Source organism: Phaenicophaeus curvirostris, chromosome 38 (genome assembly GCF_032191515.1).
Source record: "Phaenicophaeus curvirostris isolate KB17595 chromosome 38, BPBGC_Pcur_1.0, whole genome shotgun sequence".
Taxonomy (NCBI): domain Eukaryota; kingdom Metazoa; phylum Chordata; class Aves; order Cuculiformes; family Cuculidae; genus Phaenicophaeus; species Phaenicophaeus curvirostris.
This window is the reverse complement of record NC_091429.1, coordinates 693,114-715,291: the sequence shown is the minus strand read 5'-3', so window position 1 is coordinate 715,291 and position 22,178 is coordinate 693,114. Positions and strand designations below refer to the sequence as shown.

The window sequence follows — 22,178 nt, the reverse complement described above, 5'->3', positions numbered from 1 at the left end:
TTTACAAACCCCCCCGGTTTTATTCCCAGGCTCCCGGGGCTCCCGTGCTGGAGCTGGGGGGGAGGTGACCCCAGCCCTGAGTCCGGGGGGGGGCTGTGTCCATCTGTCTGTCCGTCAGCAGCTCCGAGCACCCCCAGGGCGCGTCAGCGGGGCTGTGCGTCCGTCCAGGTGTCCGTGAGGGCGGTGCCGGGTGTCCCCCCACGGGGCCAGGCCCCCACCCCGAGGTCCGTGGGGTCTGGCCGGGCGTCCGTGGGTCTGTCCGTGGGTCTGTCCGTGGGCCTGTCACTTGCCTCCCGCCATGATGCGCAGGTACTGGAGGGCGTTGCGGGCGGCCTGGGCGCGGGCGTCGTCGCGGGAGGCGGCTGCCCCGTGGCACACGGTGGCCGGCTGCGTCGACAGCTCCACCAGGCACTGGTGCAGCCCGCTGAGGCTCAGTGCGTCTGGGGGGACACGAGGGCACCCCGTCACCCCAAACCTCTCCCCGTGCCCCCAAAACCAGCCCCGTCAACCCCCAAACCATCCCCATCACCCCCCAAACTGCTCCCATCACCCCCAAAACACTCTGAGCAACCCCAAACCATCCCTATTTGCACCCAAACCACTCTCATCAACCCCAAAACCACCCTTAAACTGCTCCCATCACCCCCAAAACCATCCCCATCACCCCCAAACTGCTCCCATCACCCCCAAAACCACCCTTAAACTGCTTCCATCACCCCCAAAACCACCCTTAAACTGCTCCCATCATCCCCAAAACGCTCCCATCAACCCCAAACCATCCCTATTGCCCCTAAACCACTCTCATCACCCCCAAAACCACACCTTAACTGCTCCCATCACCCCCAAACCACCCCCATCACCCCCAAACGACTCTCATCATCCCCAAAACCACGCTTAAACTGCTCCCATCACCCCTAAAACACTCCCATCAACCCCAAACCATCCCTATTGCCCCCAAACCACTCTCATCATCCCCAAAACCACGCTTAAACTGCTCCCATCACCCCCCAAACCGTCCCCATCACCCCCAAACTGCTCCCATCACCCCCAGAACCACCCTTAAACTGCTTCCATCACCCCCAAACCATCCCTATTGCCCCCAAACCACTCTCATCATCCCCCAAACCACACTTAAACTGCTCCCATCACCCCCAAAAACACCCTTAAACTGCTTCCATCACCCCCAAACCATCCCTATTCCCCCCAAAACTGCTCCCATCACCCCCAGAACCACCCTTAAACTGCTCCCATCACCCCCAAACTGCTCCCATCACCCCCAAAAACACCCTTAAACTGCTTCCATCACCCCCAAACCATCCCTATTCCCCCCAAAACTGCTCCCATCACCCCCAGAACCACCCTTAAACTGCTCCCATCACCCCCAAAACACTCCCATCAACCCCAAACCATCCCTACTGCCCCCAAAACTACTCCCGTCACCCCCAGAACCATCCCCATCACCCCCAAACTGCTCTCATCACCCCCAAACCCATCCCCAAACTGCCCCGAGCCCGCGCTGGGGCGCCTGCGGGGCTGAGATGGGGGTCTCTGAGAGTCGGGGCCCCCCCTCACCGATGTCAAGGTAGCTGATGGCGAAGCTCTGCTCCTCGGAGAGCTCCTGCAGCAGCGCGCAGGCTCCAGCACCCACGGGCGCCAGCGCTCGGCTCCGCAGCTGCAGCATCTTCTCGCCCGCCGAGTTGCGCAGCGAGTCCCACGTGCAGCCGGGAGCCCGGCCTCGCAGCCCCTCCAGCCGGGGACCCGCCTGCGGACAGGCCCCAGAGCCCCCCTGAATCCCAGAGCACCCCCTGAATCCCAGAAACCCACCCTGAATCCCAGACCCCACCCCGTGGGGATGCAGGGACCACCCGGATCTGCCCCCAGGGATGCAGGGAGCGCCTGGACCCACCCATAGATCCTGGAGATGCAGGGACCACCCAGAGCTCCCACAGATCCTGGAGGCTCCTGGGGTTGCAGGGACCCCCTAGATCCTCTTCCCCGGGTCTCAGAACCCCCCCAAATCCCAGAACCCCCCCATGGATCCCAGAACTCCCTTCCACGAATCCCAGAACCCCCTCCCCATGGAACCTGAAGCCCTCTACGGGTAGGCAGGGATCGCTTGGACCCACCCATAGATCCTGGAGATGCAGAGACCACCTGGAGCCCCCCCAGATCCTAGTCACCCCAAGGCCACGGGGATGCAGGGACCACCTAGACCCCCCTGTTCACTCTTCAGGGTGACCTTGGGGACCCCACGTACCCCATTAACTCCTTGGAGTACCCACGTCCCCCATTAACCCCTCAGGACGGCCTTGGGATCCTCGTGAACCCTGGTAACCTCCGGGTGACCTCGGGGTGCCCCATGTCCCCGGTTAATCCCCCCTGGATGATGTTGGGGTGCCCGTGTCCCCAGCCTGGAGGTACCATGGAGAACTGGTCCTCCTCCACCTCGGCCTCGCTGCCCTCGCGCGGCTCCATGGGGACGTTGTGGATCCGCACGAGCATCTTGGCAGCCGCGTTGCGCTTCGCCAGCTTCTTGGAGGTGCCGCTGCCTGCAGGGAGGGGACAAAGGGACGCGGGGGTGAGCCTGGCACCCCGTTATGTCCCTCTCCCAACCCCGGGGGCGACCCCCGGCCTCGCACCGATCTCCACGAAGCGTTCCACGCGGCAGGTCATGGTGAACTCCTTGCGATGCGCCGGCCCCGACTCCTGCGTCACCGTGTACTCAGGCAGGCGCCAGCCCTTCTGCACCACCAGCTCCTGGGGGACAAACGGGGATAAGCGTCACTTAAATGGGGATAACCGTCCCCAAAATGAGGATAACTGTCCCCAAAATGAGGATAACTGCCCCCAAAGTGGGTCCACTGCCCTCGAAATAGGGATAACTGTCCCCAAAATGAGGTAACTGTCCCCAAAATGAGGATAACTGCCCCCAAAGTGGGTCCACTGCCCCCAAAATAGGGATAACTGTCCCCAAAATGAGGTAACTGTCCCCAAAATGAGGATAACCATCCCCGAAACGGGTCCACTGCCCCCAAAATAAGAATAATTGCCCCCATAATGAGGATAACTGTCCCCAAAATGAGGTAACTGTCCCCAAAATGAGGAGAACTGTCCCCAAAACGGGTCCACTGCCCCTGAAATAAGAATAATTGTCCCCATAGTGGGGATAACTGTCCCCAAAATAGGGATAACCGTCGCCATTCTTAGGAAAACTGCCCCCAAAATGCCTTCACTGCCCCCAAAATAGGAATAACTGTCCCCAAAATGTCCTCAAAATGGGGATAACTGTCCCTAGACTTAGGAAAACTGTCCCCAAAATGCCTCCATTGCCCCCAAAATAGGGATAACTGTCCCCAAAACGGGGATAATCATCCCCAGACTTAGGAACACTGTCCCCAAAGTGCCTCCATTGCCCCCAAAATAGGGATAACTGTCCCCAAAATGAGGATAATCATCCTCCAAGTGGGAATAACCATACCCAAAATGAGGATAATGGTCCCCAAAATGGGTCCGCTGTCCCCAAAAATGTGGGGAACTGTCCCCAAACTGCGCACGCGCTCCCTCAGCTGGGGAGCAGCAGCCCCAATTCCCGCCCCCTCCCCCCCCAAAACAGGCAAGGTCACCCCCCCAAAGGGCACAACCCCCCCCAGGCAGGGATGGGCGTCCCCAAAACAGGCTGAGCAGCCCCAGAAAGGCCACTGAGGGCGGGGAGGGGGTCACCAGGGAGGAAGGGGGGGCCCCTTGTCACCCACCTGCAGAGCCCCCACGGGGTTGCACTCCGACTGGGGGGGGGACACGGGCGTCTTCATCTCTGGGGGGGCTCCCCTAGGCGGGGGAAGATGAGGTGAGGGGTGGGGGGCAGCTCCGAGCCCCCCCCCCCCGCTCACAGCCAGGACCCCCATGTTTGGGAGGCCACGGGGGGGCAGGGGATGTGGAAAGGAGGGAACTGGAGGAGGGGGGACACCCCATCGTGGGGGGGACACCCTGTTACCTGGGTGAGGGAGTGGGCACGGCGGGTGCTGGGGGGGTGGCGGGGGGGCCAGGCTCAGCCGGGGGCTCTGGAGGGAAAGGAGAGCTTGGGGAGAAAGGGGGAGAGGTTAATGGCCAGGCGACCCCCCCAGAGCCCCAAATCCTGCCAGGCACCCCCAATTCCCTGGGGACACCTCTAAGTCACCCCCGCACCCCCACCCTGGGCACCCCCAGACCATCTAGGACCCCTCCCAATACCCCAAACTCCCCCCAGCACCTCCTGGACACCCTCAGCGCCCTCCCCTGCGCACTCAGCCCCCCCTTCAGCCCCCCCGGGGACCCTGTCCCCCCCTCACCTGGGCTCCTCGGGGGTGGTGGCTTCCAGCATGTCCCCCCCTTTCAGCAGCTTCAGAGCCACCTCGGCCGCTTTGTGCTTCGCCGCCTTCTTGCTGGGCCCCTGCCCTGGGGGAGGCACCGGCTGAGCGAGGCGGGGGGCGCCCCCCGAGACCCCCCCCAGATCCCAGTCCCAGGGGATCCCTCTGCCATAAGGGGCACCAGGGCATCCCCAAGTGTCCCAGGTATCGGGGTCCTGGGTGAGCCCCCACCACAAGCCACGTTTAGGGGTTCCAGAGGATCCCCAGGCATCCGGATCCCAGGGCATTCCCCACCAGGACCCACTTTTGGGGGTCCCAAGGGATGCCCGAGTGTCCTAAGCACCAGGATCCCAGGTGATTGTCCACCACAATCCCCTTTTTGGGGATCCCAAGGTATCCTTGAGCACCCAAGGCATCAGGATCCCATTCAATCCCCCACCAGGACCCACTTTTTGGGGTCCCAAAGGATCCCCCCACCCCAGCACCCACTTTTGAAGGGATCCCAGAAGCCAACCCTCTTTTAGGGACCTGTCCTCACCCTGGGGACAACCCCCACGTCCACACTGTCCCCCCAACACCTCAACCAAACCAGATTGACTCCAGATCAGCTTCTCCAGGCCCTCCCCCTGCCTCACCGCCCCGGCGGGGGGTTCCTGGGGGAGGCGATGGGCCAGCCGGGAAGCGCTGGATTTGAAGGACCCACCGGTGCAGCTGATGTCCCCGACGGTGACACGGAAGGTGAAGTTGGGCTGGTGGGCTTGTCCTTCAGCCTTGAGGAGGTCGTAACCGGGAGTCTTGCCTATGCGAGTGCCATATTCCTGCAGGAGGCTGATGGGTGTCTTCCCGGGATTGGCGGCCAGCATCTGCTCCAGGCTGGGGACAGGGCTGTCACCAAGGCCGAGGAGAGGTCAGAAGGGGTCGGGGTGGCACGGGGACACCGGGGACACGGCTGGCACTGCCATATGGCGTGGGGATGCAGGGAAAAAGGATGGCATCGCCACACAGCACGGGGACAGGGGTGACACGGCCATTCAGCATGGGACACAGGGACAGAGGTGGCACTGCTGTGTAGCAGGGGGACACGGGGACAGCCACGGCATCACCACACGGCACGGGGACACCGGGGCACATCTGGAGCCCACGCACAGCGTGGAGACAAGGATGGCACTGCCACACTGAGCGGAGACAGAGGTGGCACCACTACATAGCATGGGAACAGGGGGACAGGGGTGGCACCGTCACACAGCCTGGGGACAGATCTAGAGCCTCCCACAAGGCGGGGAAAGGGGTGGCATGTATGGGGACATCTCTCCTCTTTACTGATTACGGAAGGAGTGTCAGCAGTTTGTGTTTTCTGAACAACACCCACTCTTTTCTCCAACTTTCATCTTTCCAATAAATCCGTTTCCAAATGAGAGACTAACAGATGCTTAAAGTGCGATGTAGTTAGCTACTAGCCCATCAAATTTATTTTCTTAGTCTAGTTAAAGTTGGAAGAAGTTATAAAATGGCCACGGTCTTGGAGATCACTGAAAAAAATCTGTTTCAACTAAAGTGAATGCTTGCTAAAAGTAAATAAAAATAGGCTACACACTGAAAAGGAGGCTGAGGGGAGACCTCACTGCTCTCTCCAACTCCCTGAAAGGAGGTTGTGGAGAGGAGGGAGCTGGGCTCTTCTCCCAAGGGACAGGGGACAGGATGAGAGGGAATGGCCTCAAGCTCCACCAGCGGAGGGTCAGGCTGGACATTAGGAAAAAATATTTCATGGAAAGGGTGATTGGTCCCTGTCCGAGGCTGCCCAGGGAGGGGGTTGAGTCCCCTTCCCTGGAGGGGTTTAAGGGCCGTGTGGACGAGGTGCTGAGGGCCATGGGTTAGTGATTGATGGGAATGGTTGGACTCGATGATCCAGTGGGTCCTTTCCAACCTGGTGATTCTGTGATTCTACGAATATTTACTGAGATCTAAAATTTATTCACTCTTTGCTATTTCTAATTAAACCCTGTTCCAAAAAAAGCATCCAGGCTTAGGGTCTTTTCATCAGGCAGCAAGACAACACGACAGGGGGACGTGGGGACAAGGGGACAGGCCTTTCCCCCCACCTCAAGCCCTCGAAGGGTGTGGGGGGGCATCCCAGGCCTAGGCCCCGACCCCCCCGCCCCCCAGGCCGTGCCCACCCCCCCGTCCCGTGTGGGGTTTTCCCGGTAGCGTAGGGCTCTCCCGGTCCTCAGGGGGGTTTCCCGGCTCGGGAAAGGGGGGGAGGGGGGGGATCCGGTACCTGGAGAAGCCGCCGCTCCGCCTGGCCCCGCCGCCCGCCCCCTCCTCGCTCATCCCCGCCGCGCTCCGTCCCCGCCGCCCGCGCCGCCAGGGGGCGCCGCGGGGCACGACGGGAAGTGGCGCGCGCGCGGGGGGTTGTGGGAAGTGTAGTTCGTGGGGGGGGCAGGGAGCGGCGGCTTTGCCGCCGCTCCTTGTCCCCCACGAACTACACTTCCCACAACCCCCCGCGGCGGAAGGTGGGATCACGTGGGGCTCGCCATTTCCGGCGCTGGGCCAAGAAGGGGGCTAGTGGATGTGGACAATGAGGGAGGGAATGACAGGGACAGACAGACAGACAGACATGGAGGGGATCAGTGGGTGGGGACAGGGAGGGATGGACGGGGTGGGGCAAGGACAGACAGGATGGACAGGGGTCAGTGGGGACAGGCAAGGTGGGATAGGGATGGACAGGGGTCAAAGGGTGGGGACAGACGGACAGGGGGGGACAGGGATAGATAGGGGACAATGGATGGGGGCAGACGGACAGGGACACCCGTACTGAGAGCTCTAGGGACACACTGGGAGCACTGGGGACAGAAGCAGACCTATACTGGGAGCACTGGGGATGGACAGACACCCATACTGGGAGCTCTGGGGTCAGACTGGGAGCGCTGGGGACGGACAGACACCCGGACTGGGAGCTCTGGGGTCAGACTGGGAGCGCTGGGGACGGACAGACACCCATACTGGGAGCTCTGGGGACGGACAGACACCCGGACTGGGAGCTCTGGGGTCAGACTGGGAGCGCTGGGGACGGACAGACACCCATACTGGGAGCTCTGGGGTCAGACTGGGAGCACTGGGGACGGACAGACACCCCTACTGGGAGCTCTGGGGTCAGAAGCAGAGCTGAACTGGGAGCACTGGGACCGTACTGGGGCCCCAGTGGAGGATACCGGGGGCTCCCGGGCCCGGGGGGCACCAGGGGCACCGGGAAGGGTCTGGTTGCTGTTCGGGGTCCCAGTCCCGGGGGTCCCGGTAGAAGGGTCCCTGTCCGGTCCTGAGGGCCCGGTGCGGGGGGGGCCCGGTGCCTGTGAGGGGGCCCGGTGCCTGTGGGTCCCGGTAGAGGGTCCCGGTGGTCCCAGCGCCGGTGTAACGGTCCCGGTGCCCGCGGTACCGGCGGTGCCGGTGCTGCTGGTGGTCCCAGTGCCGCCGGTCCCGGTGCTGTCGGTCCCGGTACCGGGGATGCTGCCGGTCCCAGTGGTCCCGGTGCTGTCGGTCCTGGTGCGGCTGGAGCCGGTGCTCCCGGTGCTGCTGCCGGTCCCGGTGATGCTAGTGATGCTGTTGGTCCCAGTGCTGCCGGTGCCGGTGGTCCCGGTGCTGCTGGAGCCGGTGCTGATGCCGGTCCCGGTGGGTCCCGGTGATGCTGCCGGTGCCGGTGATGCTGCCGGTGCCGGTGGGTCCCGGTGCTGATGCCGGTCCCGGTGATGCTGCCGGTGCCGGTGGGTCCCGGTGATGCTGTCGGTCCCGGTGATGCTGCCGGTGCCGGTGCTGGTGATGCTGCCGGTGCCAGTGGGTCCCGGTGATGCTGCTGGTCCCGGTGATGCTGCCGGTGGTCCCGGTGCCGGTGATGCTGCCGGTGCCGGTGGGTCCCGGTGATGCTGCCGGTCCCGGTGATGCTGCCGGTGGTCCCGGTGCCGGTGATGCTGCCGGTGCCGGTGGGTCCCGGTGATGCTGCTGGTCTCGGTGATGCTGCCGGTGGGTCCCGGTGCTGCTGCCGGTGCCGGCGGGGCGGGGCGGGGGCGGGGCTGAGCTCCGGGCGGGGTCGCTCCGTTCCGCTCCGTTCGTTCCGTTCCTCTCGCTCCGCCCGGCCCAGCCCCGGCCGCACCGGCAGCTCCGGCCCCGCAGGTACCGGGGGGAGGGGGGGGGGGGGGGCAGGACCGGGGATGCTGGGGGGCGGGGGGGGCGTGCTCACATCCCCCCCCGTTACCGGGAGATGAAGGGGGGGGGTAGGACCAGGGATGCGGCCGGGATGCAGGGAGAGGGGGGGTCCTCCTATCTCCCCCCCCACCCCGGTACCGGAGAGGGGGAGGGCACCGGGGGGGCTGCTTTCCCCCCACAATCGGTACCGGAGTTGGGGGGGGGGGCTGTTCCCTCCCCCGCAACCGGTACCGGAGGGTTGGGGGGGGGTAGGACCAGGGATGCAACTGGGATGGGGGAGGGGGGGGGCGACCAGGCCCGGGGAGGGGGGGGGAGAGCTCGTATCCCCCCACCAGCCGGTCCCGGGGGGGCAGGAACGGGGGGGATGTGCCCCCCCCGGGGGCTCGGAGGGGCCTGGGGGCTCAGGAGGGGGTGGGCAGCGGCCTCTTGCACACGCGTGTGCCCCCCCCACCCCCGGAGGAGGCCCCGCACACGCTCGGGGAGCTCCTTGCACACGCGTGACCCCCCCCACTGCAGGCGGTTTTGCACCAGCAGGCGCCAGCTCCCCTTGCACACGCGTGTGCAAGCCCCCCGGGGCCCCCCCCCGCACCCTTGTGCGTCTCCTTGCACCCGTAGGTGACCCCCTTGCACGCAAGCGTGACCAGCCCTTGCACAAGAGAGTGCACCCCCATGTGTGTGCATCCCTTGCACACGCGTGTGCACCCCCTGTGTGTGCATTCACCCCCTTGCACACGCGTGTGCACTCACCCAGGGCCACACAACCCTTGCACACGCGTGTGCCCCCCTCGAGGCCGTGCACCCTCCTTTGCACACACATCTGCACCCTCATGTCCCTGCACACCTCCCCCCTTGCACACTCGTGTGCCCCCCCCAGGGCTGTGCACCCCCTTGCACACCTCTGTACGCCCCCCCCGCCGTGTTCACCCCCTTGCACACGCGTGTGCCCCCCCCTTGCACACCCCCCTCCCCCCCCAAGCTGCCCTTTCCCCGTTTCTACCTCAGTTTCCCCACCGGGGGGGGGTGGGGGGGGGGCTGGGGGGGGGTGTCATCCCTCACCTGGATGACGTCACCGCGTGACGTGACGTCACCGGGGGACACACACACACACACACGCGACACCTGGAGGGGAGGGACCTGCCCCCCCCCCCCTTCACCTCCCCCTCCCCCGGGTCCCTGGGGGTGAGGCTGAGCCCCCCCCCCACCCCGTGGTGATTCAACCCCCCCCACCTAATTTTAGTGATGACGTCACCCCCCCTCTGTTGCCATGGCAACTCCCCCCCCCCCCAAAGATATCCAGGGGACCCGGATTGGGGGCTGATTCCACACACACACCCCCCTTCCCGGGCCCCCCCCCCCGCTCTCAGCCCTGCCTCAGTTTCCCTTGTTACAGTCACACACTCCTGTCCCCCCCCCCCTTACAGCCTCTTGCACACGCGTGTGCATTCAGTGCACCCCCCCCCCCATGACCCCCCCCCCCTCCCCTAGGAGCCCCTCCCATCCCGGGGGGGGGCACACACGTGTGTCAGGGGGTGCAGGTGTGTGCCTCAGGGGCAACCGGGGGCGCAGGGGGGGGCAGGTGCATGCAGGGGGGGGCCCTGGGGTGCAGGGGGAGCCCCTGGGGTGCAGGGGGGGTGCACGCAGAGGTGCGGGGGGGGCCCACGTGGGTGCAGGGGGGGGGCAGGTGCGTGCAGGGGGTGCCCATGGGTGCGGGGGGGGGTGCATGCAGAGGTGCAGGGGGTGCAGGTGCCTTCAGGGGGTGCAGGTGCATGCATGGGGAGCCTCTGGGTGCAGGGGGGGTGCACACGGGGGTGCAGGTGCATACAGGGGGTGCAGGTGTATTTAGGGGATGCAGGGGGTACAGGTGCAAACAGGGGGTGCACACAGAGGTGCAGGGGGGGTGCAGGTGCATGCAGGGGGTACAGGTGCAAACGGGGTGCACACAGAGGTGCAGGGGGGTGCAGGTGCATGCAGGGGTGCAGGTGTACTTAGGGGTCATGGGTGCATGCAGGGGCACAGGTGTATTCAGTGGGTGCAGGTGTATTTAGGGGGTGCAGGTGCATTCAGGGGGTGCATCTGGGGCGCAGGTGTATTTATGGGTCACAGGTGCATGCAGGGGTGCAGGTGTATTTAGGGGGTGCAGGTGCATACAGGGGGTGCAGGTGTATTTAGGGGGTGCAGGTGCATTCAGAGGGTGCCCCTGGGGTGCAGGTGTATTTATGGGGTGCAGGTGCATTCAGAGGGTGCCCCTGGGGTGCAGGTGTATTTAGGGGGTGCAAGTGCATTTAGGGGGTGCCCCTGGGGTGCAGGTGTATTTAGGGAGTGCAGGTGCATTTAGGGGGTGCCCCTGGGGTGCAGGTGTATTTAGGGAGTGCAGGTGCATTTAGGGGGTGCCCCTGGGGTGCAGGTGTATTTAGGGGGTGCAGGTGCATGCAGGAGTGCAGGTGTATTTGGGGGGTGCAGGTGCATACAGGGGGTGCAGGTGCATGCAAGGGGTGGACAGAGAGGTCAAGGGGTGTGCAGGTGCATGCAGGGGATGCAGGTGTATTTAGGGGTCGCAGGTGCATGCAGGGGTCGCAGGTGCATACAGGGGGTGCCCCTGGGACGCAGGTGTATTAGGGGGTGCAGGTGCATGCAGGGGGTGCAGGTGTATTAGGGGGTGCAGGTGCCTTCAGGTGCATACCTGGGGTGCCCGCAGGCTCGGGGGGCCGGGGGTCTCACCATGGCCTGCCTGCACGAGACGCGGACGCCGTCGCCCTCGCTGGCGCTGGGCTCGGACGGGACCCCCGAGCAGGAGCTGACCCCCACCCAGTGCGTGCTGCGCGACGTGCTCCCCTCCGCGCCCCCCGCCGCGCCCCCCGCCGCAGCCCCCGAGACCCGGCCCCGACGGGGACCCCCCCGGCACCCCGACCTGGCCCCCGAGCCCCCCGTGGGACCCCTGGCCGCCGAGGCCACCCACCTGCGCTGCCAGCCCGGGGGGGGCTTCCTTGAGGGGCTCTTCGGCTGCCTGCGCCCCGTCTGGACCATGATCGGCAAAGCCTACGCCGCCGAGCACAAGCACCCCCAGGAAGGTGGGGGGCCGGGGGGGCTGGGGGGCTGGGGGGGGCTGGGGCGTAAAGGAGGGGGCAAGGAGGCAAGGTGCAAGGTGTTAGGGAGGGGGCAGTGGGGTAAAGGAGGGGGCTATGAGGGGGCTACGGGGTAGGGAGGGTGCAGTGGGGTAAAGGAGGGGGGCTATGGGGCAAAAGAGGGGGCAGTGAGGCTGGGAGGGGGCTATGGGGCTGGGAGGATGCAAGGAGGCAAGGTGCAAGGGGCCAGGGAGGGTGCAGTGGGGTAAAGGAGGGGGGCTATGGGGCAAAAGAGGGGGTATGGGGCTGGGAGGATGCCAGGAGACAAGGTGCAAGGTGCCAGGGAGGGGGCAGTGGGGCCAGGAGGGGGCTACGAGGGGGCTATGGGGCAGGGAGGGTGCTGTGGGGTAAAGGAGGGGGGCTATGGGGCAAAAGAGGGGGTATGGGGCAGGGAGGGTGATATGGGGCCAGGAGGGGGCAAGGAGGCAAGGTGCAAGGTGCCAGGGAGGGGGCTATGGGGCTACAAGGGGGCTATGGGGCAGGGAGGGTGCTGTGGGGCAGGGAAGGAGCTGTGGGGCAAGGAGGTGCAAGAGGACAAAAGGATGCGGTGAGGGCAGGAGGAGGCGATGGGGCCAGAAGGTCCCAGGGGCTCCAGAGCAGGTGGGTGCTGGGGGGGGTGCCGGTGCCAGTGTGGGGGTGCCACGGTCTCGGCTGTGCCCCCAGACCCCTGGGAGGTGCCGTTTGAGGAGATCCTGGACCTGCAGTGGGTGGGCAGCGGGGCGCAGGGCGCCGTCTTCCTGGGCCGCTTCCACGGCGAGGAGGTGGCCGTCAAGAAGGTGCGGGACCTCAAGGAGACCGACATCAAGCACCTGCGCAAGCTGAAGCACCCCAACATCATCACCTTCAAGTGAGAGAGGGGGCCGCCAAGGTGGGGGGACGTGGAGGGGCTGGGGGGCACCGTGGGTGCAGGGACATGGACACGGCACGGACACGGCATGGGGCACCAGCATGGACACGGCACGGACACGGCATGGCATGGGGATGAGGGACGGAGATGCTGAGGTCGTGGGGAGCACCACAGGCGTGAGGCGTGGACGTGGCGTGTGGTGGGGACGTGGCATGGGGAAACCACAAGCATGGAGAACATCATGTGCATGGACATCGCCTGGGGCATGGAGGTGCCGCGGTCGTGGAACATAGACGTGGACATGAAGGGTGGAGGCATGGACAAGCCGCAGGGATGGGGAACACCACGAGCAGAGGGCGTGGAGGTGGCATGGGCGTGATATGGGGCATGAACACGGCACGAGGCACGGCCTTGCCATGGGCAGACCATGGTCTTGGGGCATGGGGAACACCACGGGCATGGACACGGACACGGCGTGGACATGGAGGACACCACGGGGACATGGGCCTAAGCATGAGCATGGCATGAGCATGGACACAGCACGGACACGGACACGCCGTGGGCACGGGGCACCGACACGGCACGTCCAGCATGGACCTGGGGGGGCAGGACACGGCACGGGCTGAGACGCGCTGGGGGCAGGGGGTGCACGGCATGGCCCACGCCTGGCACAGGGGACAACCTCGCATGGGACAAGGTCGGTCACCAGCTGGGCACCCGCGGGGCATGGTGAGGGGGTGCAGAGGGTGCCCTGGTTGAGACGGGTGCCCCAGCCCCGGTGGTGCTCACAGGTACCCAAGGAGATTGATGCTGTGGTTGGAGTTGGGTGGCGTGGTTGAAGTTAGTTGGGTGCTGTGGTTGAGGTTGGGTGCTCCAGTTGAGGTTGGGTGCCCGTGGTTGAAGTTAGTTGGGTGCTGTGGTTGAGGTTGGGTGCTCCAGTTGAGGTTGGGTGCCCGTGGTTGAAGTTGGTTGGATGCTATGGTTGAGGCTGGATGATGTGGTTGCAGTTGGACGCTATGAAGCTGAGTGCCCATGGTTGAAGTTGGGTGCCAGTGGTTGAGTTTGAGTGCCTGTGGTTGAGGTTGGGTGCCTGTGGTTGAAGTTAGTTGGGTGCCTGTGGTTGAAGTTAGTTGGGTGCCTGTGGTTGAGGTTGGGTGCTCCAGTTGAGGTTGGGTGCCCCAGTTGAGGTTGGGTGCCCGTGGTTGAAGTGAGTTGAGTGCCTGTGGTTGAAGTTAGTTGAGGTGCTCTGCTTGAGGTTGGGTGCCCGTGGTTGAAGTTGGTTGGATGCTATGGTTGAAGCTGGATGATGTGGTTGCAGTTGGACGCTATGAAGCTGAGTGCCCGTGGTTGAGGTTGGGTGCCTGTGGTGGAGTTTGAGTGCCCGTGGTTGAGTTTGAGTGCCCGTGGTTGAGGTTGGGTGCTCATGGTTGAGGTTGGGTGCCCGTGGTTGAGTTTGAGTGCCCGTGGTTGAGGTTGGGTGCCGTGGTGGTGCCGCTGCCCCGGGCGCTGAAGGTGCCGCTGTGCCCGCAGGGGCGTGTGCACGCAGGCCCCCTGCTACTGCATCATCATGGAGTTCTGCGCCCAGGGCCAGCTCTACGAGGTGCTGCGCGCCGGGCGCAAGGTCACCCCGTCCCTCCTGGTCGACTGGTCCATGGGCATCGCCGGCGGCATGAACTACCTGCACCTGCACAAGATCATCCACCGCGACCTCAAGTCGCCCAAGTGAGCGGGGACGAGGGGCTTGGGGGGCGCTGGGAGAGGGACCCCCCTTGGTGGGACACGCATGCGGTGGTTGCATGATCGTGGTGGTGCCTGCGGTGGTGGTCGCACGTCCGAGACGGTTGCGTGGCTGTGGTGGTGCCGTGGCCGTGGTGGTGCCGTGTCCGTGCCGGTGATGTGTCCATGGCAGAGCCGTGACCGCGCTGGTGCCACATTCATGGTGACGGTGTAACCGTGGCAGTGACGGGACTGTGACCGTGCCCACGGTGACGTGGTGCCCGTGGTGGAGCGACACGTCCATGACGTTGAGGTTCCCATGGCTTTGCCGTGCCCACAGCCGTGCCACAAGCACGGTGGTGGCACCTCCGTGATGGTCGGTGGTGGCGATGCCATGCCCGGGGTGGTGGTCACCTTGGGGGTTGCGTGTCCGCGTTGGTCGTACGTCCACGCCGACTTCATATCCATGGTAGCTCCGTGACCATGACCGTCGCATGAGGATGGTGGAGCCGTGCTCGTGGTGAGCTGTGCCCGCAGCTCATGGCAATGCCGTGTCCGTGACGGTGCCGTGGTGATGCCGTGTCCGTGACGGTGCCGTGGTGATGCCGTGTCCGTGTTGGTGCTGCGCCCGCGGTGGCGGCGTGTCCGTGACCCGATGCTGCTCGTAGCAGTTGCACGTCCGCGGTGGCGCCATAGCCGCGTGGCTGGTGCGGCACTGACCGGCTGCTCCTCCTCAGCATGCTCATCACCTACGACGACGTGGTGAAGATCTCGGACTTCGGCACCTCCAAGGAGCTCATCGACAAGAGCACCAAGATGTCCTTTGCCGGCACGGTGGCCTGGATGGCGCCCGAGGTCATCCGCAACGAGCCCGTCTCCGAGAAGGTCGACATCTGGTGAGGGCACAGGGACCTTGGGGACATCGGGGAGCCGTGGTGGCACTGGGGACGTAGCAACAGAGGGGGGTTGGGAGGCAGTGGGGACACTGGGAGGGACCAGAGATGGGGACACGGAGGTGAGGACATTGCAAGGACAGGGATGAGGGACATCAGGGACACCAGGATAGGACAAGGGGGACCAAGGGCAGCGAGAGGACACTGGAGGTGTCTGGATGTGGATGATGGGACCATGAGTGATGGGACCATGGGTGATGGGACCGTGGGAGATGCGACCATGAGTGATGAGACCATGGGTGATGGGACCGTGGGAGATGGGACCGTGGGAGATGGGGCCGTGGGTGATGTGGCCGTGGGTGATGTGGCTGTGGGTGACATTGTCCCCAGGTCCTTCGGGGTGGTGCTGTGGGAGCTGCTGACGGGCGAGATCCCCTACAAGGACGTGGACTCGTCTGCCATCATCTGGGGGGTGGGCAGCAACAGCCTCCACCTGCCCGTCCCCTCCGGCTGCCCCGATGGCTTCAAGGTGCTGCTGCGCCAGTGCTGGTGAGTTATAGCGACTGGTTATAGCGACTCCCACTCTTGGGGTGCTCGTGGACCCCTTGCCAGATGCACCCCATGTGTCCCGGGCTTCTCATCTCGTGGTCCCCAAAAGCCTCAGCAGCTCCTCAGCCCCCAGTGCCCCCCAGTGCTCCCAGTGCCCTGTCCCAGCTCCGTGCCGCTCCCCCCAGGAACAGCAAACCCCGGAACCGCCCGTCCTTCCGCCAGATCCTGCTGCACCTCGACATCGCCTCCGCCGACGTCCTCTCCACCCCCCAGGAGACCTACTTCAAATCCCAGGTACCACCACCCTGGGACCCAGCACCCCAGAACCCCCAGCACCCCAGGATCACAACACCCCAGAACCTCCAGCACCCCAGAACCCTCAGCACTGAGGGACATCAAGACCCCAGAACCTCCAGGACCCCAGAACCCTCAACACTGAGGGACATCAAGACCCCAGAACCCCCAGGACCCCGAGCCCCCAGGACCCAGAACCTCCAGGACCCCAGAACCCCCAGGACCTCAATGCCTGAGGTACCCAGGACCCCTGGAACCCCAGAACCTCCCACACTGAGGGACAGTAGCACCCCAGAACCTCTGGGATTCCCAGCACCTGGGACCCCAGCGCCCATACCTGGTGCCCAGGCTGCCCAGTAGCCAGTGTGGCCAGTGGCCGTGGTGGTAGCCGGTGGCCAGTGGCCATGGTGGTAGCCGGTCCCCGCAGGCGGAGTGGCGGGAGGAGGTGAAGCTGCACTTCGAGAAGATCAAGTCGGAGGGGACGTGTCTGCACCGGCTGGAGGAGGAGCTCATCAACCGCCGGCGCGAGGAGCTGCGGTAGGACACGGGTACTGGGAGCACTGGGAGCACTGGGAGGCCAAGGACGTGGTGCGGGAGGCGTCGGGGGGGCTGGAGCCCCGGGGGGGAGGTCGGTTGGTGCCATGGGGGCGTGCGGTGACGCCGCGTGTGCCAGGCACGCGTTGGACATCCGGGAGCACTACGAGCGCAAGTTGGAACGCGCCAACAACCTCTACATGGAGCTCAGCGCCCTCATGCTGCAGCTGGAGCTGAAGGAGAAGGAGCTGCTCAGGTGAGCCCGTACCCACCCTGAGGTCTTGGGCAGCCCCCCACGACACCCCAAGGTCCCCCCCAAGGTCATAATCAGCTCTGCATCCCCCCCACGGCCACTCCGAGCCCATGGCCAACATTAGACCTGGGCCCCTCACCACAAGGAGGATGTTGAGGCTCTGGAGAGTCCAGAGAAGAGCAACGGAGCTGGGGAAGGGGCTGGAGAACAGGTCTGAGGGCCCTGGGGGTGTTTATCCTGGAGAAGAGGAGGCTGAGGGGAGACCTCATTGCTCTCTCCAACTCCCTGAGAGGAGGTTGTGGAGAGGAGGGAGCTGGGCTCTTCTCCCAAGGGACAGGGGACAGGACGAGAGGGAATGGCCTCAAGCTCCACCAGGGGTGGTTTAGGCTGGACATCTGGAGAAAATATTTCACAGAAAGGGTCACTGGGCAGTGTCCGAGGCTGCCCAGGGAGGGGGTTGAGTCCCCTTCCCTGGAGGGGTTTAAGGGCCGGGTGGACGAGGTGCTGAGGGACATGGGTTAGTGATCGATGGGAATGGTTGGACTTGATGATCCGATGGGTCTTTACCAACCTGGTTATTCTATGATTCTACGATTCTACATCCACCCCGTGGCCACCCTGTGGTCACCCCAAGGCCATAACCAACCCTCCATCCATCCCGTGGCTGCTCCGTGGCCAACCCTCCATCCAGCCCATGGCCAACCCTTAGTCCATGGCCAACCCTTAGTCCATGGCCAACCCTTAGTCCGTGGCCACAGCTGCCCCTACGGCCACCTCACGGCTACCACGAGCCGCCGGAGGTGGCCAGCGCCCCAGGGCCACCCGCAGCCCCCCCAGGCTGTGCCCCCCGGCCCCGTGCGGGTGCCCACGTGCCCCCCCGTGCAGGCGGGAGCAGGCGCTGGAGAAGCGCTACCCGGGGCTCTTCAAGCCGCGGGCGCCGCGGGGGCTGCTGCACGGAAACGCCGTCGAGACCCTCATCAAGAAACGCAACGTCCCCCAGAAGCTCTCGCCCCACGGCAAGCGGTGCGGCCACAGCCCCGGGGGGACCTGGGGGGCTGGGGGGGGGGGGCGGGTTGGGGTGCAGGGGGTTGAGTTGGGGGGTCTGGGGGGGTAGGGTCGGAGAATTTTGGGTTGGGGGATTTGGGGTCGGGGAGTTGGGATGGAGAATTTTGAGGTGGGGGGCGTTGGGTTGGAAAATTTTGAGGTGGGGGGGTCTGAGGGTTGGGGGGCTTGGGTTAGGGGGGTTGGCTTGGGGCATTTATGGTTGGGGGGTTGGGTTGGGGGGGGTCTCTGGGGGGGCAGATGCTGGGATGCCTTTTGGGGGTCAGATTTGAGTCGGGGGGGTCTCTGTGTTTGCAGGCGTTGAGATGCCTTTGGGGGGGCTCTGGAGGTTCTCCAGGGGGGCAGAGTTGGGTTGGGGGGGTCTCGTGCTGAGATGCCTTTGGGGGAGTCTTTGGGGGGGCTGGGGGGGTGCAGATTTGGGTTGGGGGGGGTCTCTGGGGGTGCAGATGCTCGTGTCCCCTGGAGGGGGGGGGAGGGGGCTGAGCCCCCGGGGTCCCCCCTGTCTGGGGGGGTGGGGGGTGTCTCCAGGGCTCTGTAGCCCCCCCCGTGTCCCCCCCCAGCCCCGACATCCTGAAGCCGGAGGTGCTGCTGCCCAAGCTGGATGCAGCCGTGGGGCAGGGATCGGGGTGCCCCAAGGGGCCCCCCTCGCCGGGGCGCAGCCGCAGGACCAAGGGGCGTCACCACCGCAAAGCGGGGGCCCGGGGGGGCTGCGGCGACGCGGGACCCGACCCCGGCCCCCCCCGAGGGCTCCCCGGATCCCCCCCAACCCCCGCGGGGCCCCGACCTCCTCGGGGGGACCCTGGAGGCTGGGGGGGCCCCCCAAGACGAGGCTCCCGACGCGGGGCCCCAAGGGGTGATGGGCACCCAGGGGAGCCCCCCCCCGCCCCCCCCGGCCCCCGGGGACGCGGAGAGGGAGAGCGGGGGGGGCCGGGGGGGCAAAGGGGGGGCCGGGCAGCACCTCACCCCCGCGGCCTTGCTGTACCGGGCGGCCGTCACCCGCGGGCAGGTGAGCACCCCCTTTTTCTGGGGGGGTCACTGGGTCCCCTTGGGGGGTGGAAGGAGGGGGACAGGGCCCCATGGTTCCTTCTGGGGGGGACAACAGGGTCCCCTTGGGGGGTAAGGGGGGGGACTCAACCCCACGGTCCCTTTTTTGGGGGTGTCAGGGCCCCTATGTACCTTTTTGGGGGGTGGGGGGTGGGACAGGACCCTCTGGTCTCTTTTTGGGAGGAGGACAAGGTTCCTGGGTCCCCTTGGGGGGCAAAATGGGGGGACAGGGTCCCTGGGTCCATTTTTGGGGGGGGCTCAGGGCCCCTGGGTCCTTTTTGGAGTGGGGAGGGGGGCAGGACCCCCCAGATCCATCCCAGCAGGGGGGGGTGGGACATGGATCCCTTCTGGGGGGGTCTGGGGGGGGTCAGGGTCCCTCCTGGGGGCAGCAGCAGGACCTCAAGTGTCCCCCGTGTCCCCCACCTCCAGAAGCGGGGGGTCTCGTCGGAGGAAGAGGAGGGAGAGGTGGACAGCGAGGTGGAGCTGCCGCTGCGGCAGAGGTGGGGGCTCCACACACACCCCAAAACCTCCATCCCGGGGGGCTGGGGGGCTCGGACACCTGGGGGGGGGGGGGTGTGGAGAAATATAGGGGGTCTGGGGGGGTCCGTGGGTGGTTGGACACCTGGGATGGGGATTCTGTGGGTACTTGGACACCTGGGATGGATCCACGGGTGGTTGGACAACTGGGATGGGTTTGAGGGGATCCTTGGGTGGTTGGATAAATAAAATGGGGTTGGGGGGGGTCTATGGATGCTTGGACACCTGGGATGGGTTTTGGGGGGGTCCATGGGTGGTTGGACAAATATGATGGATCTAGGGGGGGGTCCATGGGTGGTTGGACACCTGGGATGGATCCATGGGTGGTTGGATACTTGAGATGGGTTTGAGGGATCCATAGGTGGTTGGATAAATATGATGGATTTAGGGGTGTCCAGGGGTGGTGGGACAACTGGGATGGGTTTGAGGGGATCCATGGGTGGTTAGATAAATAAAATGGGTTTCGGGGGGGTCCATGGGTGGTTGGACAACTGGGATGGGTTTGAGGGGTCCACGGGTGGTTGGATAAATATGATGGATTTCGGGGTGTCCAGGGGTGGTTGGACAACTGGGATGGGTTTGAGGGGATCCATGGGTGGTTGGATACCTGGGATGGGTTTGAGGGGATCCATGGGTGGTTGGATAAATATGATGGATTTAGGGGGGTCTAGGAGTGGTTGGACACCTGGGATGGGATGGGGATTCCATAGATGCTCAGACATCTGGGATGGATCTATGGGTGTGGTTGGAGAAATACGATGGATTTGGGGGGGTCCACGGGTGGTTGGACACCTGGGCTGGGTTTGAGGGGATCCGTGGGTGCAGGGACACCTCAGGTGGCCTTAGCGGAGTCTGCGGGTGCCAGGACACCTGGGTCCTCACTCACCTGGCGCCGTCAGCAGGTGGCCCCCGGGGATGACCAAGCGTCAGTCGCTGTCGACCTTCAGCTCGGAGAACTTCTCAGACGGGGACGGGGACGAGGGCCACACGAGCGAACCCTCGCACAGCGCCACCCCGGACGTGGGCAGCACCAACACCGACGAGCGTCCCGATGACCGCTCCGAGGACCTGCTCTCCCAGGGCTCCGAGATCCCCCTGGACGCAGCCCCCCCCGAAGGGCCCAAGGTGCTCAGCCCCAAGGTGGGTGCTGGGGAGCAACCACGACCCATCCCAGGTGTCCAACCACCCCCGGCCCCCCTGGATGGACCCCTGGATGGTCCGGGGGTGGTTGGACACCTGGGATGGGAGCTGGGGGTCCATCCAGGTGTAGTTGGACACCTGGGATGGGGGCTGGGGGTCTCTCCATGGGTGGTTGGACACCTGGGATGGGGGCTGGGGGTCCATCCATGGGTGGTTGGACACCTGGGATGGGGGCTGGGGGTCCATCCAGGTGTAGTTGGACACCTGGGATGGGGGATGGGGGTCTCTCCATGGGTGGTTGGACACCTGGGATGGAGCTGGGGGTCTCTCCATGGGTGGTTGGACACCTGGGATGGGGGCTGGGGGTCCATCCATGGGTGGTTGGACACCTGGGATGGGGGCTGGGGGTCCATCCATGGGTGGTTGGACACCTGGGATGGGGGCTGGGGGTCCATCCATGGGTGGTTGGACACCTGGGATAGGTGCTGGAGGCCCAGCCACCACCATGGGTGGGGGGGGAACTCGGTCCCAGCCTGAGGTGGATGCTGGGGAGCACCCAGAGCCCCCCCAAGACATGGGAGGGAGAGGAGGCTCCTAGGGCCACGGGAGCCCCCCAGGACCAGGTGCTATGGGGAGGGGGGGGGTCTTTAAGGTCCCCAGGTGGAGATTTTGGGGTAGGGACGACGCCCCAGAGACCACAGGGAGGGGGGAGTTATCGGGGCGGGGGGCTCTGCCCTACAGAGGGGTGGGCTTTGGGGAGCCCCACGCCTGCTAACAGGTCCTAGGGGGACTTTGGGGACCCCCCACTCAATTGTGGGGCAAAGGTGGGGGGGACTGAGAAGGTTTAACCCCCCCCCCTCCATCCCTTACATCCCCCCCACCCCCAGGTCTCCGAGGACTCGGACTGTGACAGCGCGGAGCTCGATCACTCAGGCAGCGGCGAGGGGCCCCCCCGGCCCACAGCCCCCCCCGGCCTGTGACCTGTGACCCCCCCACAGCACCCCCTGCACCCCCCCACCCACACAACCCCCCCACACACTTGTACAGCCCCAAATATTTATATAAATATCTATCAATCTGTACAGAAACCTCCGTGCGGTCCCTGGTGGGGGGGGGGTTTGGGGGTGGGGGACACAAGGTTGGGGGCAATGGGAGGTTATTTGGGGGTGACAGGGCTTAGAGGGGACAAGACTGGGGAAAGGGGAGGTTGTTGGGAGGGGGAGGAGGCTGGGGGGGCACAACTAGGGGGGAACTGGACCCCCAAGGGGAAGGAAGAGGGGCTGGGGGGGCACCATTGTTCCCCCCCAACCCTGAAGCTCCCAAAGATCCCAGTGGGAGTTTAGAGGGGGAGAGGAGGCGGGGGGGAACTGGTTCCCAGTACAGAGCAGTTTGCCAGACACTGGAAAAATCTTAAGAAACTCCCAACTGGCCCCAGTCCCCCCCACTCCAAAGATCCAAGGTGGATTTTAGAGAGGGAGGGAGAGAAAAGGAGTGGGGAGAACTGGGAGAGAGAGAGAAAAGGGAAGGAGTGAACTGGGAGAGAAAGAAAAGGAGCAAGAACTGGGAAACAGAGAGAGGGAGAAACTGGTTTCCATTACAAACCAGTTTACCAGACACAGGGCCAAGCCAAGAACCCCCCGAGAGCCCCTG

At 64.9% G+C, this 22,178-nt stretch overlaps 2 protein-coding genes across 3 annotated transcripts; one reads left to right on the top strand and one right to left on the bottom strand.

The window, feature by feature from the left end:
- On the bottom strand, positions 1–6,710 carry TARBP2 (TARBP2 subunit of RISC loading complex). Of its 2 annotated transcripts, XM_069879510.1 has the most exons (9): positions 6,619–6,710; positions 5,047–5,228; positions 4,326–4,431; positions 3,992–4,075; positions 3,753–3,825; positions 2,640–2,757; positions 2,422–2,549; positions 1,573–1,762; positions 1–440 (listed from the first exon to the last, which is right to left on the bottom strand). In XM_069879510.1, exons 1-9 carry the CDS (start codon positions 6,669–6,671, stop codon positions 283–285), a joined length of 1,092 nt encoding a protein of 363 aa, XP_069735611.1. In that variant the 5' UTR covers positions 6,672–6,710; the 3' UTR covers positions 1–282. The 2 variants fall into 2 exon arrangements, with proteins under 2 accessions (XP_069735611.1, XP_069735612.1); XM_069879511.1 differs by lacking the exon at positions 3,992–4,075.
- Positions 6,711–11,242: 4,532 nt separating this feature from the next.
- MAP3K12 (mitogen-activated protein kinase kinase kinase 12) lies at positions 11,243–21,598 on the top strand. Its single transcript, XM_069879395.1, is given in 14 exon segments — positions 11,243–11,605; positions 12,323–12,506; positions 14,037–14,228; positions 14,960–15,118; positions 15,506–15,664; positions 15,850–15,958; positions 16,386–16,495; positions 16,632–16,748; positions 17,631–17,768; positions 18,368–18,563; positions 18,565–18,813; positions 19,281–19,351; positions 20,291–20,528; positions 21,416–21,598. Coding segments are annotated over 14 exon segments (2,364 nt in total). The 5' UTR covers positions 11,243–11,256; the 3' UTR covers positions 21,509–21,598.
- The last annotated feature ends 580 nt before the right edge of the window (positions 21,599–22,178 follow it).

Coding starts and splice junctions, on each gene's coding strand:
- TARBP2 (XM_069879510.1), bottom strand. CDS start 6,671: ATGAGCGAGGAGGGGGCGGGCGGCGGGGCCAGGCGGAGCGGCGGCTTC. Junction 4,076..4,325: donor ACCACCCCCGAGGAGCCCAG/GTGAGGGGGGGA, acceptor TTTCTCCCCAAG/CTCTCCTTTCCCTCCAGAGC. Junction 441..1,572: donor CATCAGCTACCTTGACATCG/GTGAGGGGGGGC, acceptor GTGTCCCCCCAG/ACGCACTGAGCCTCAGCGGG.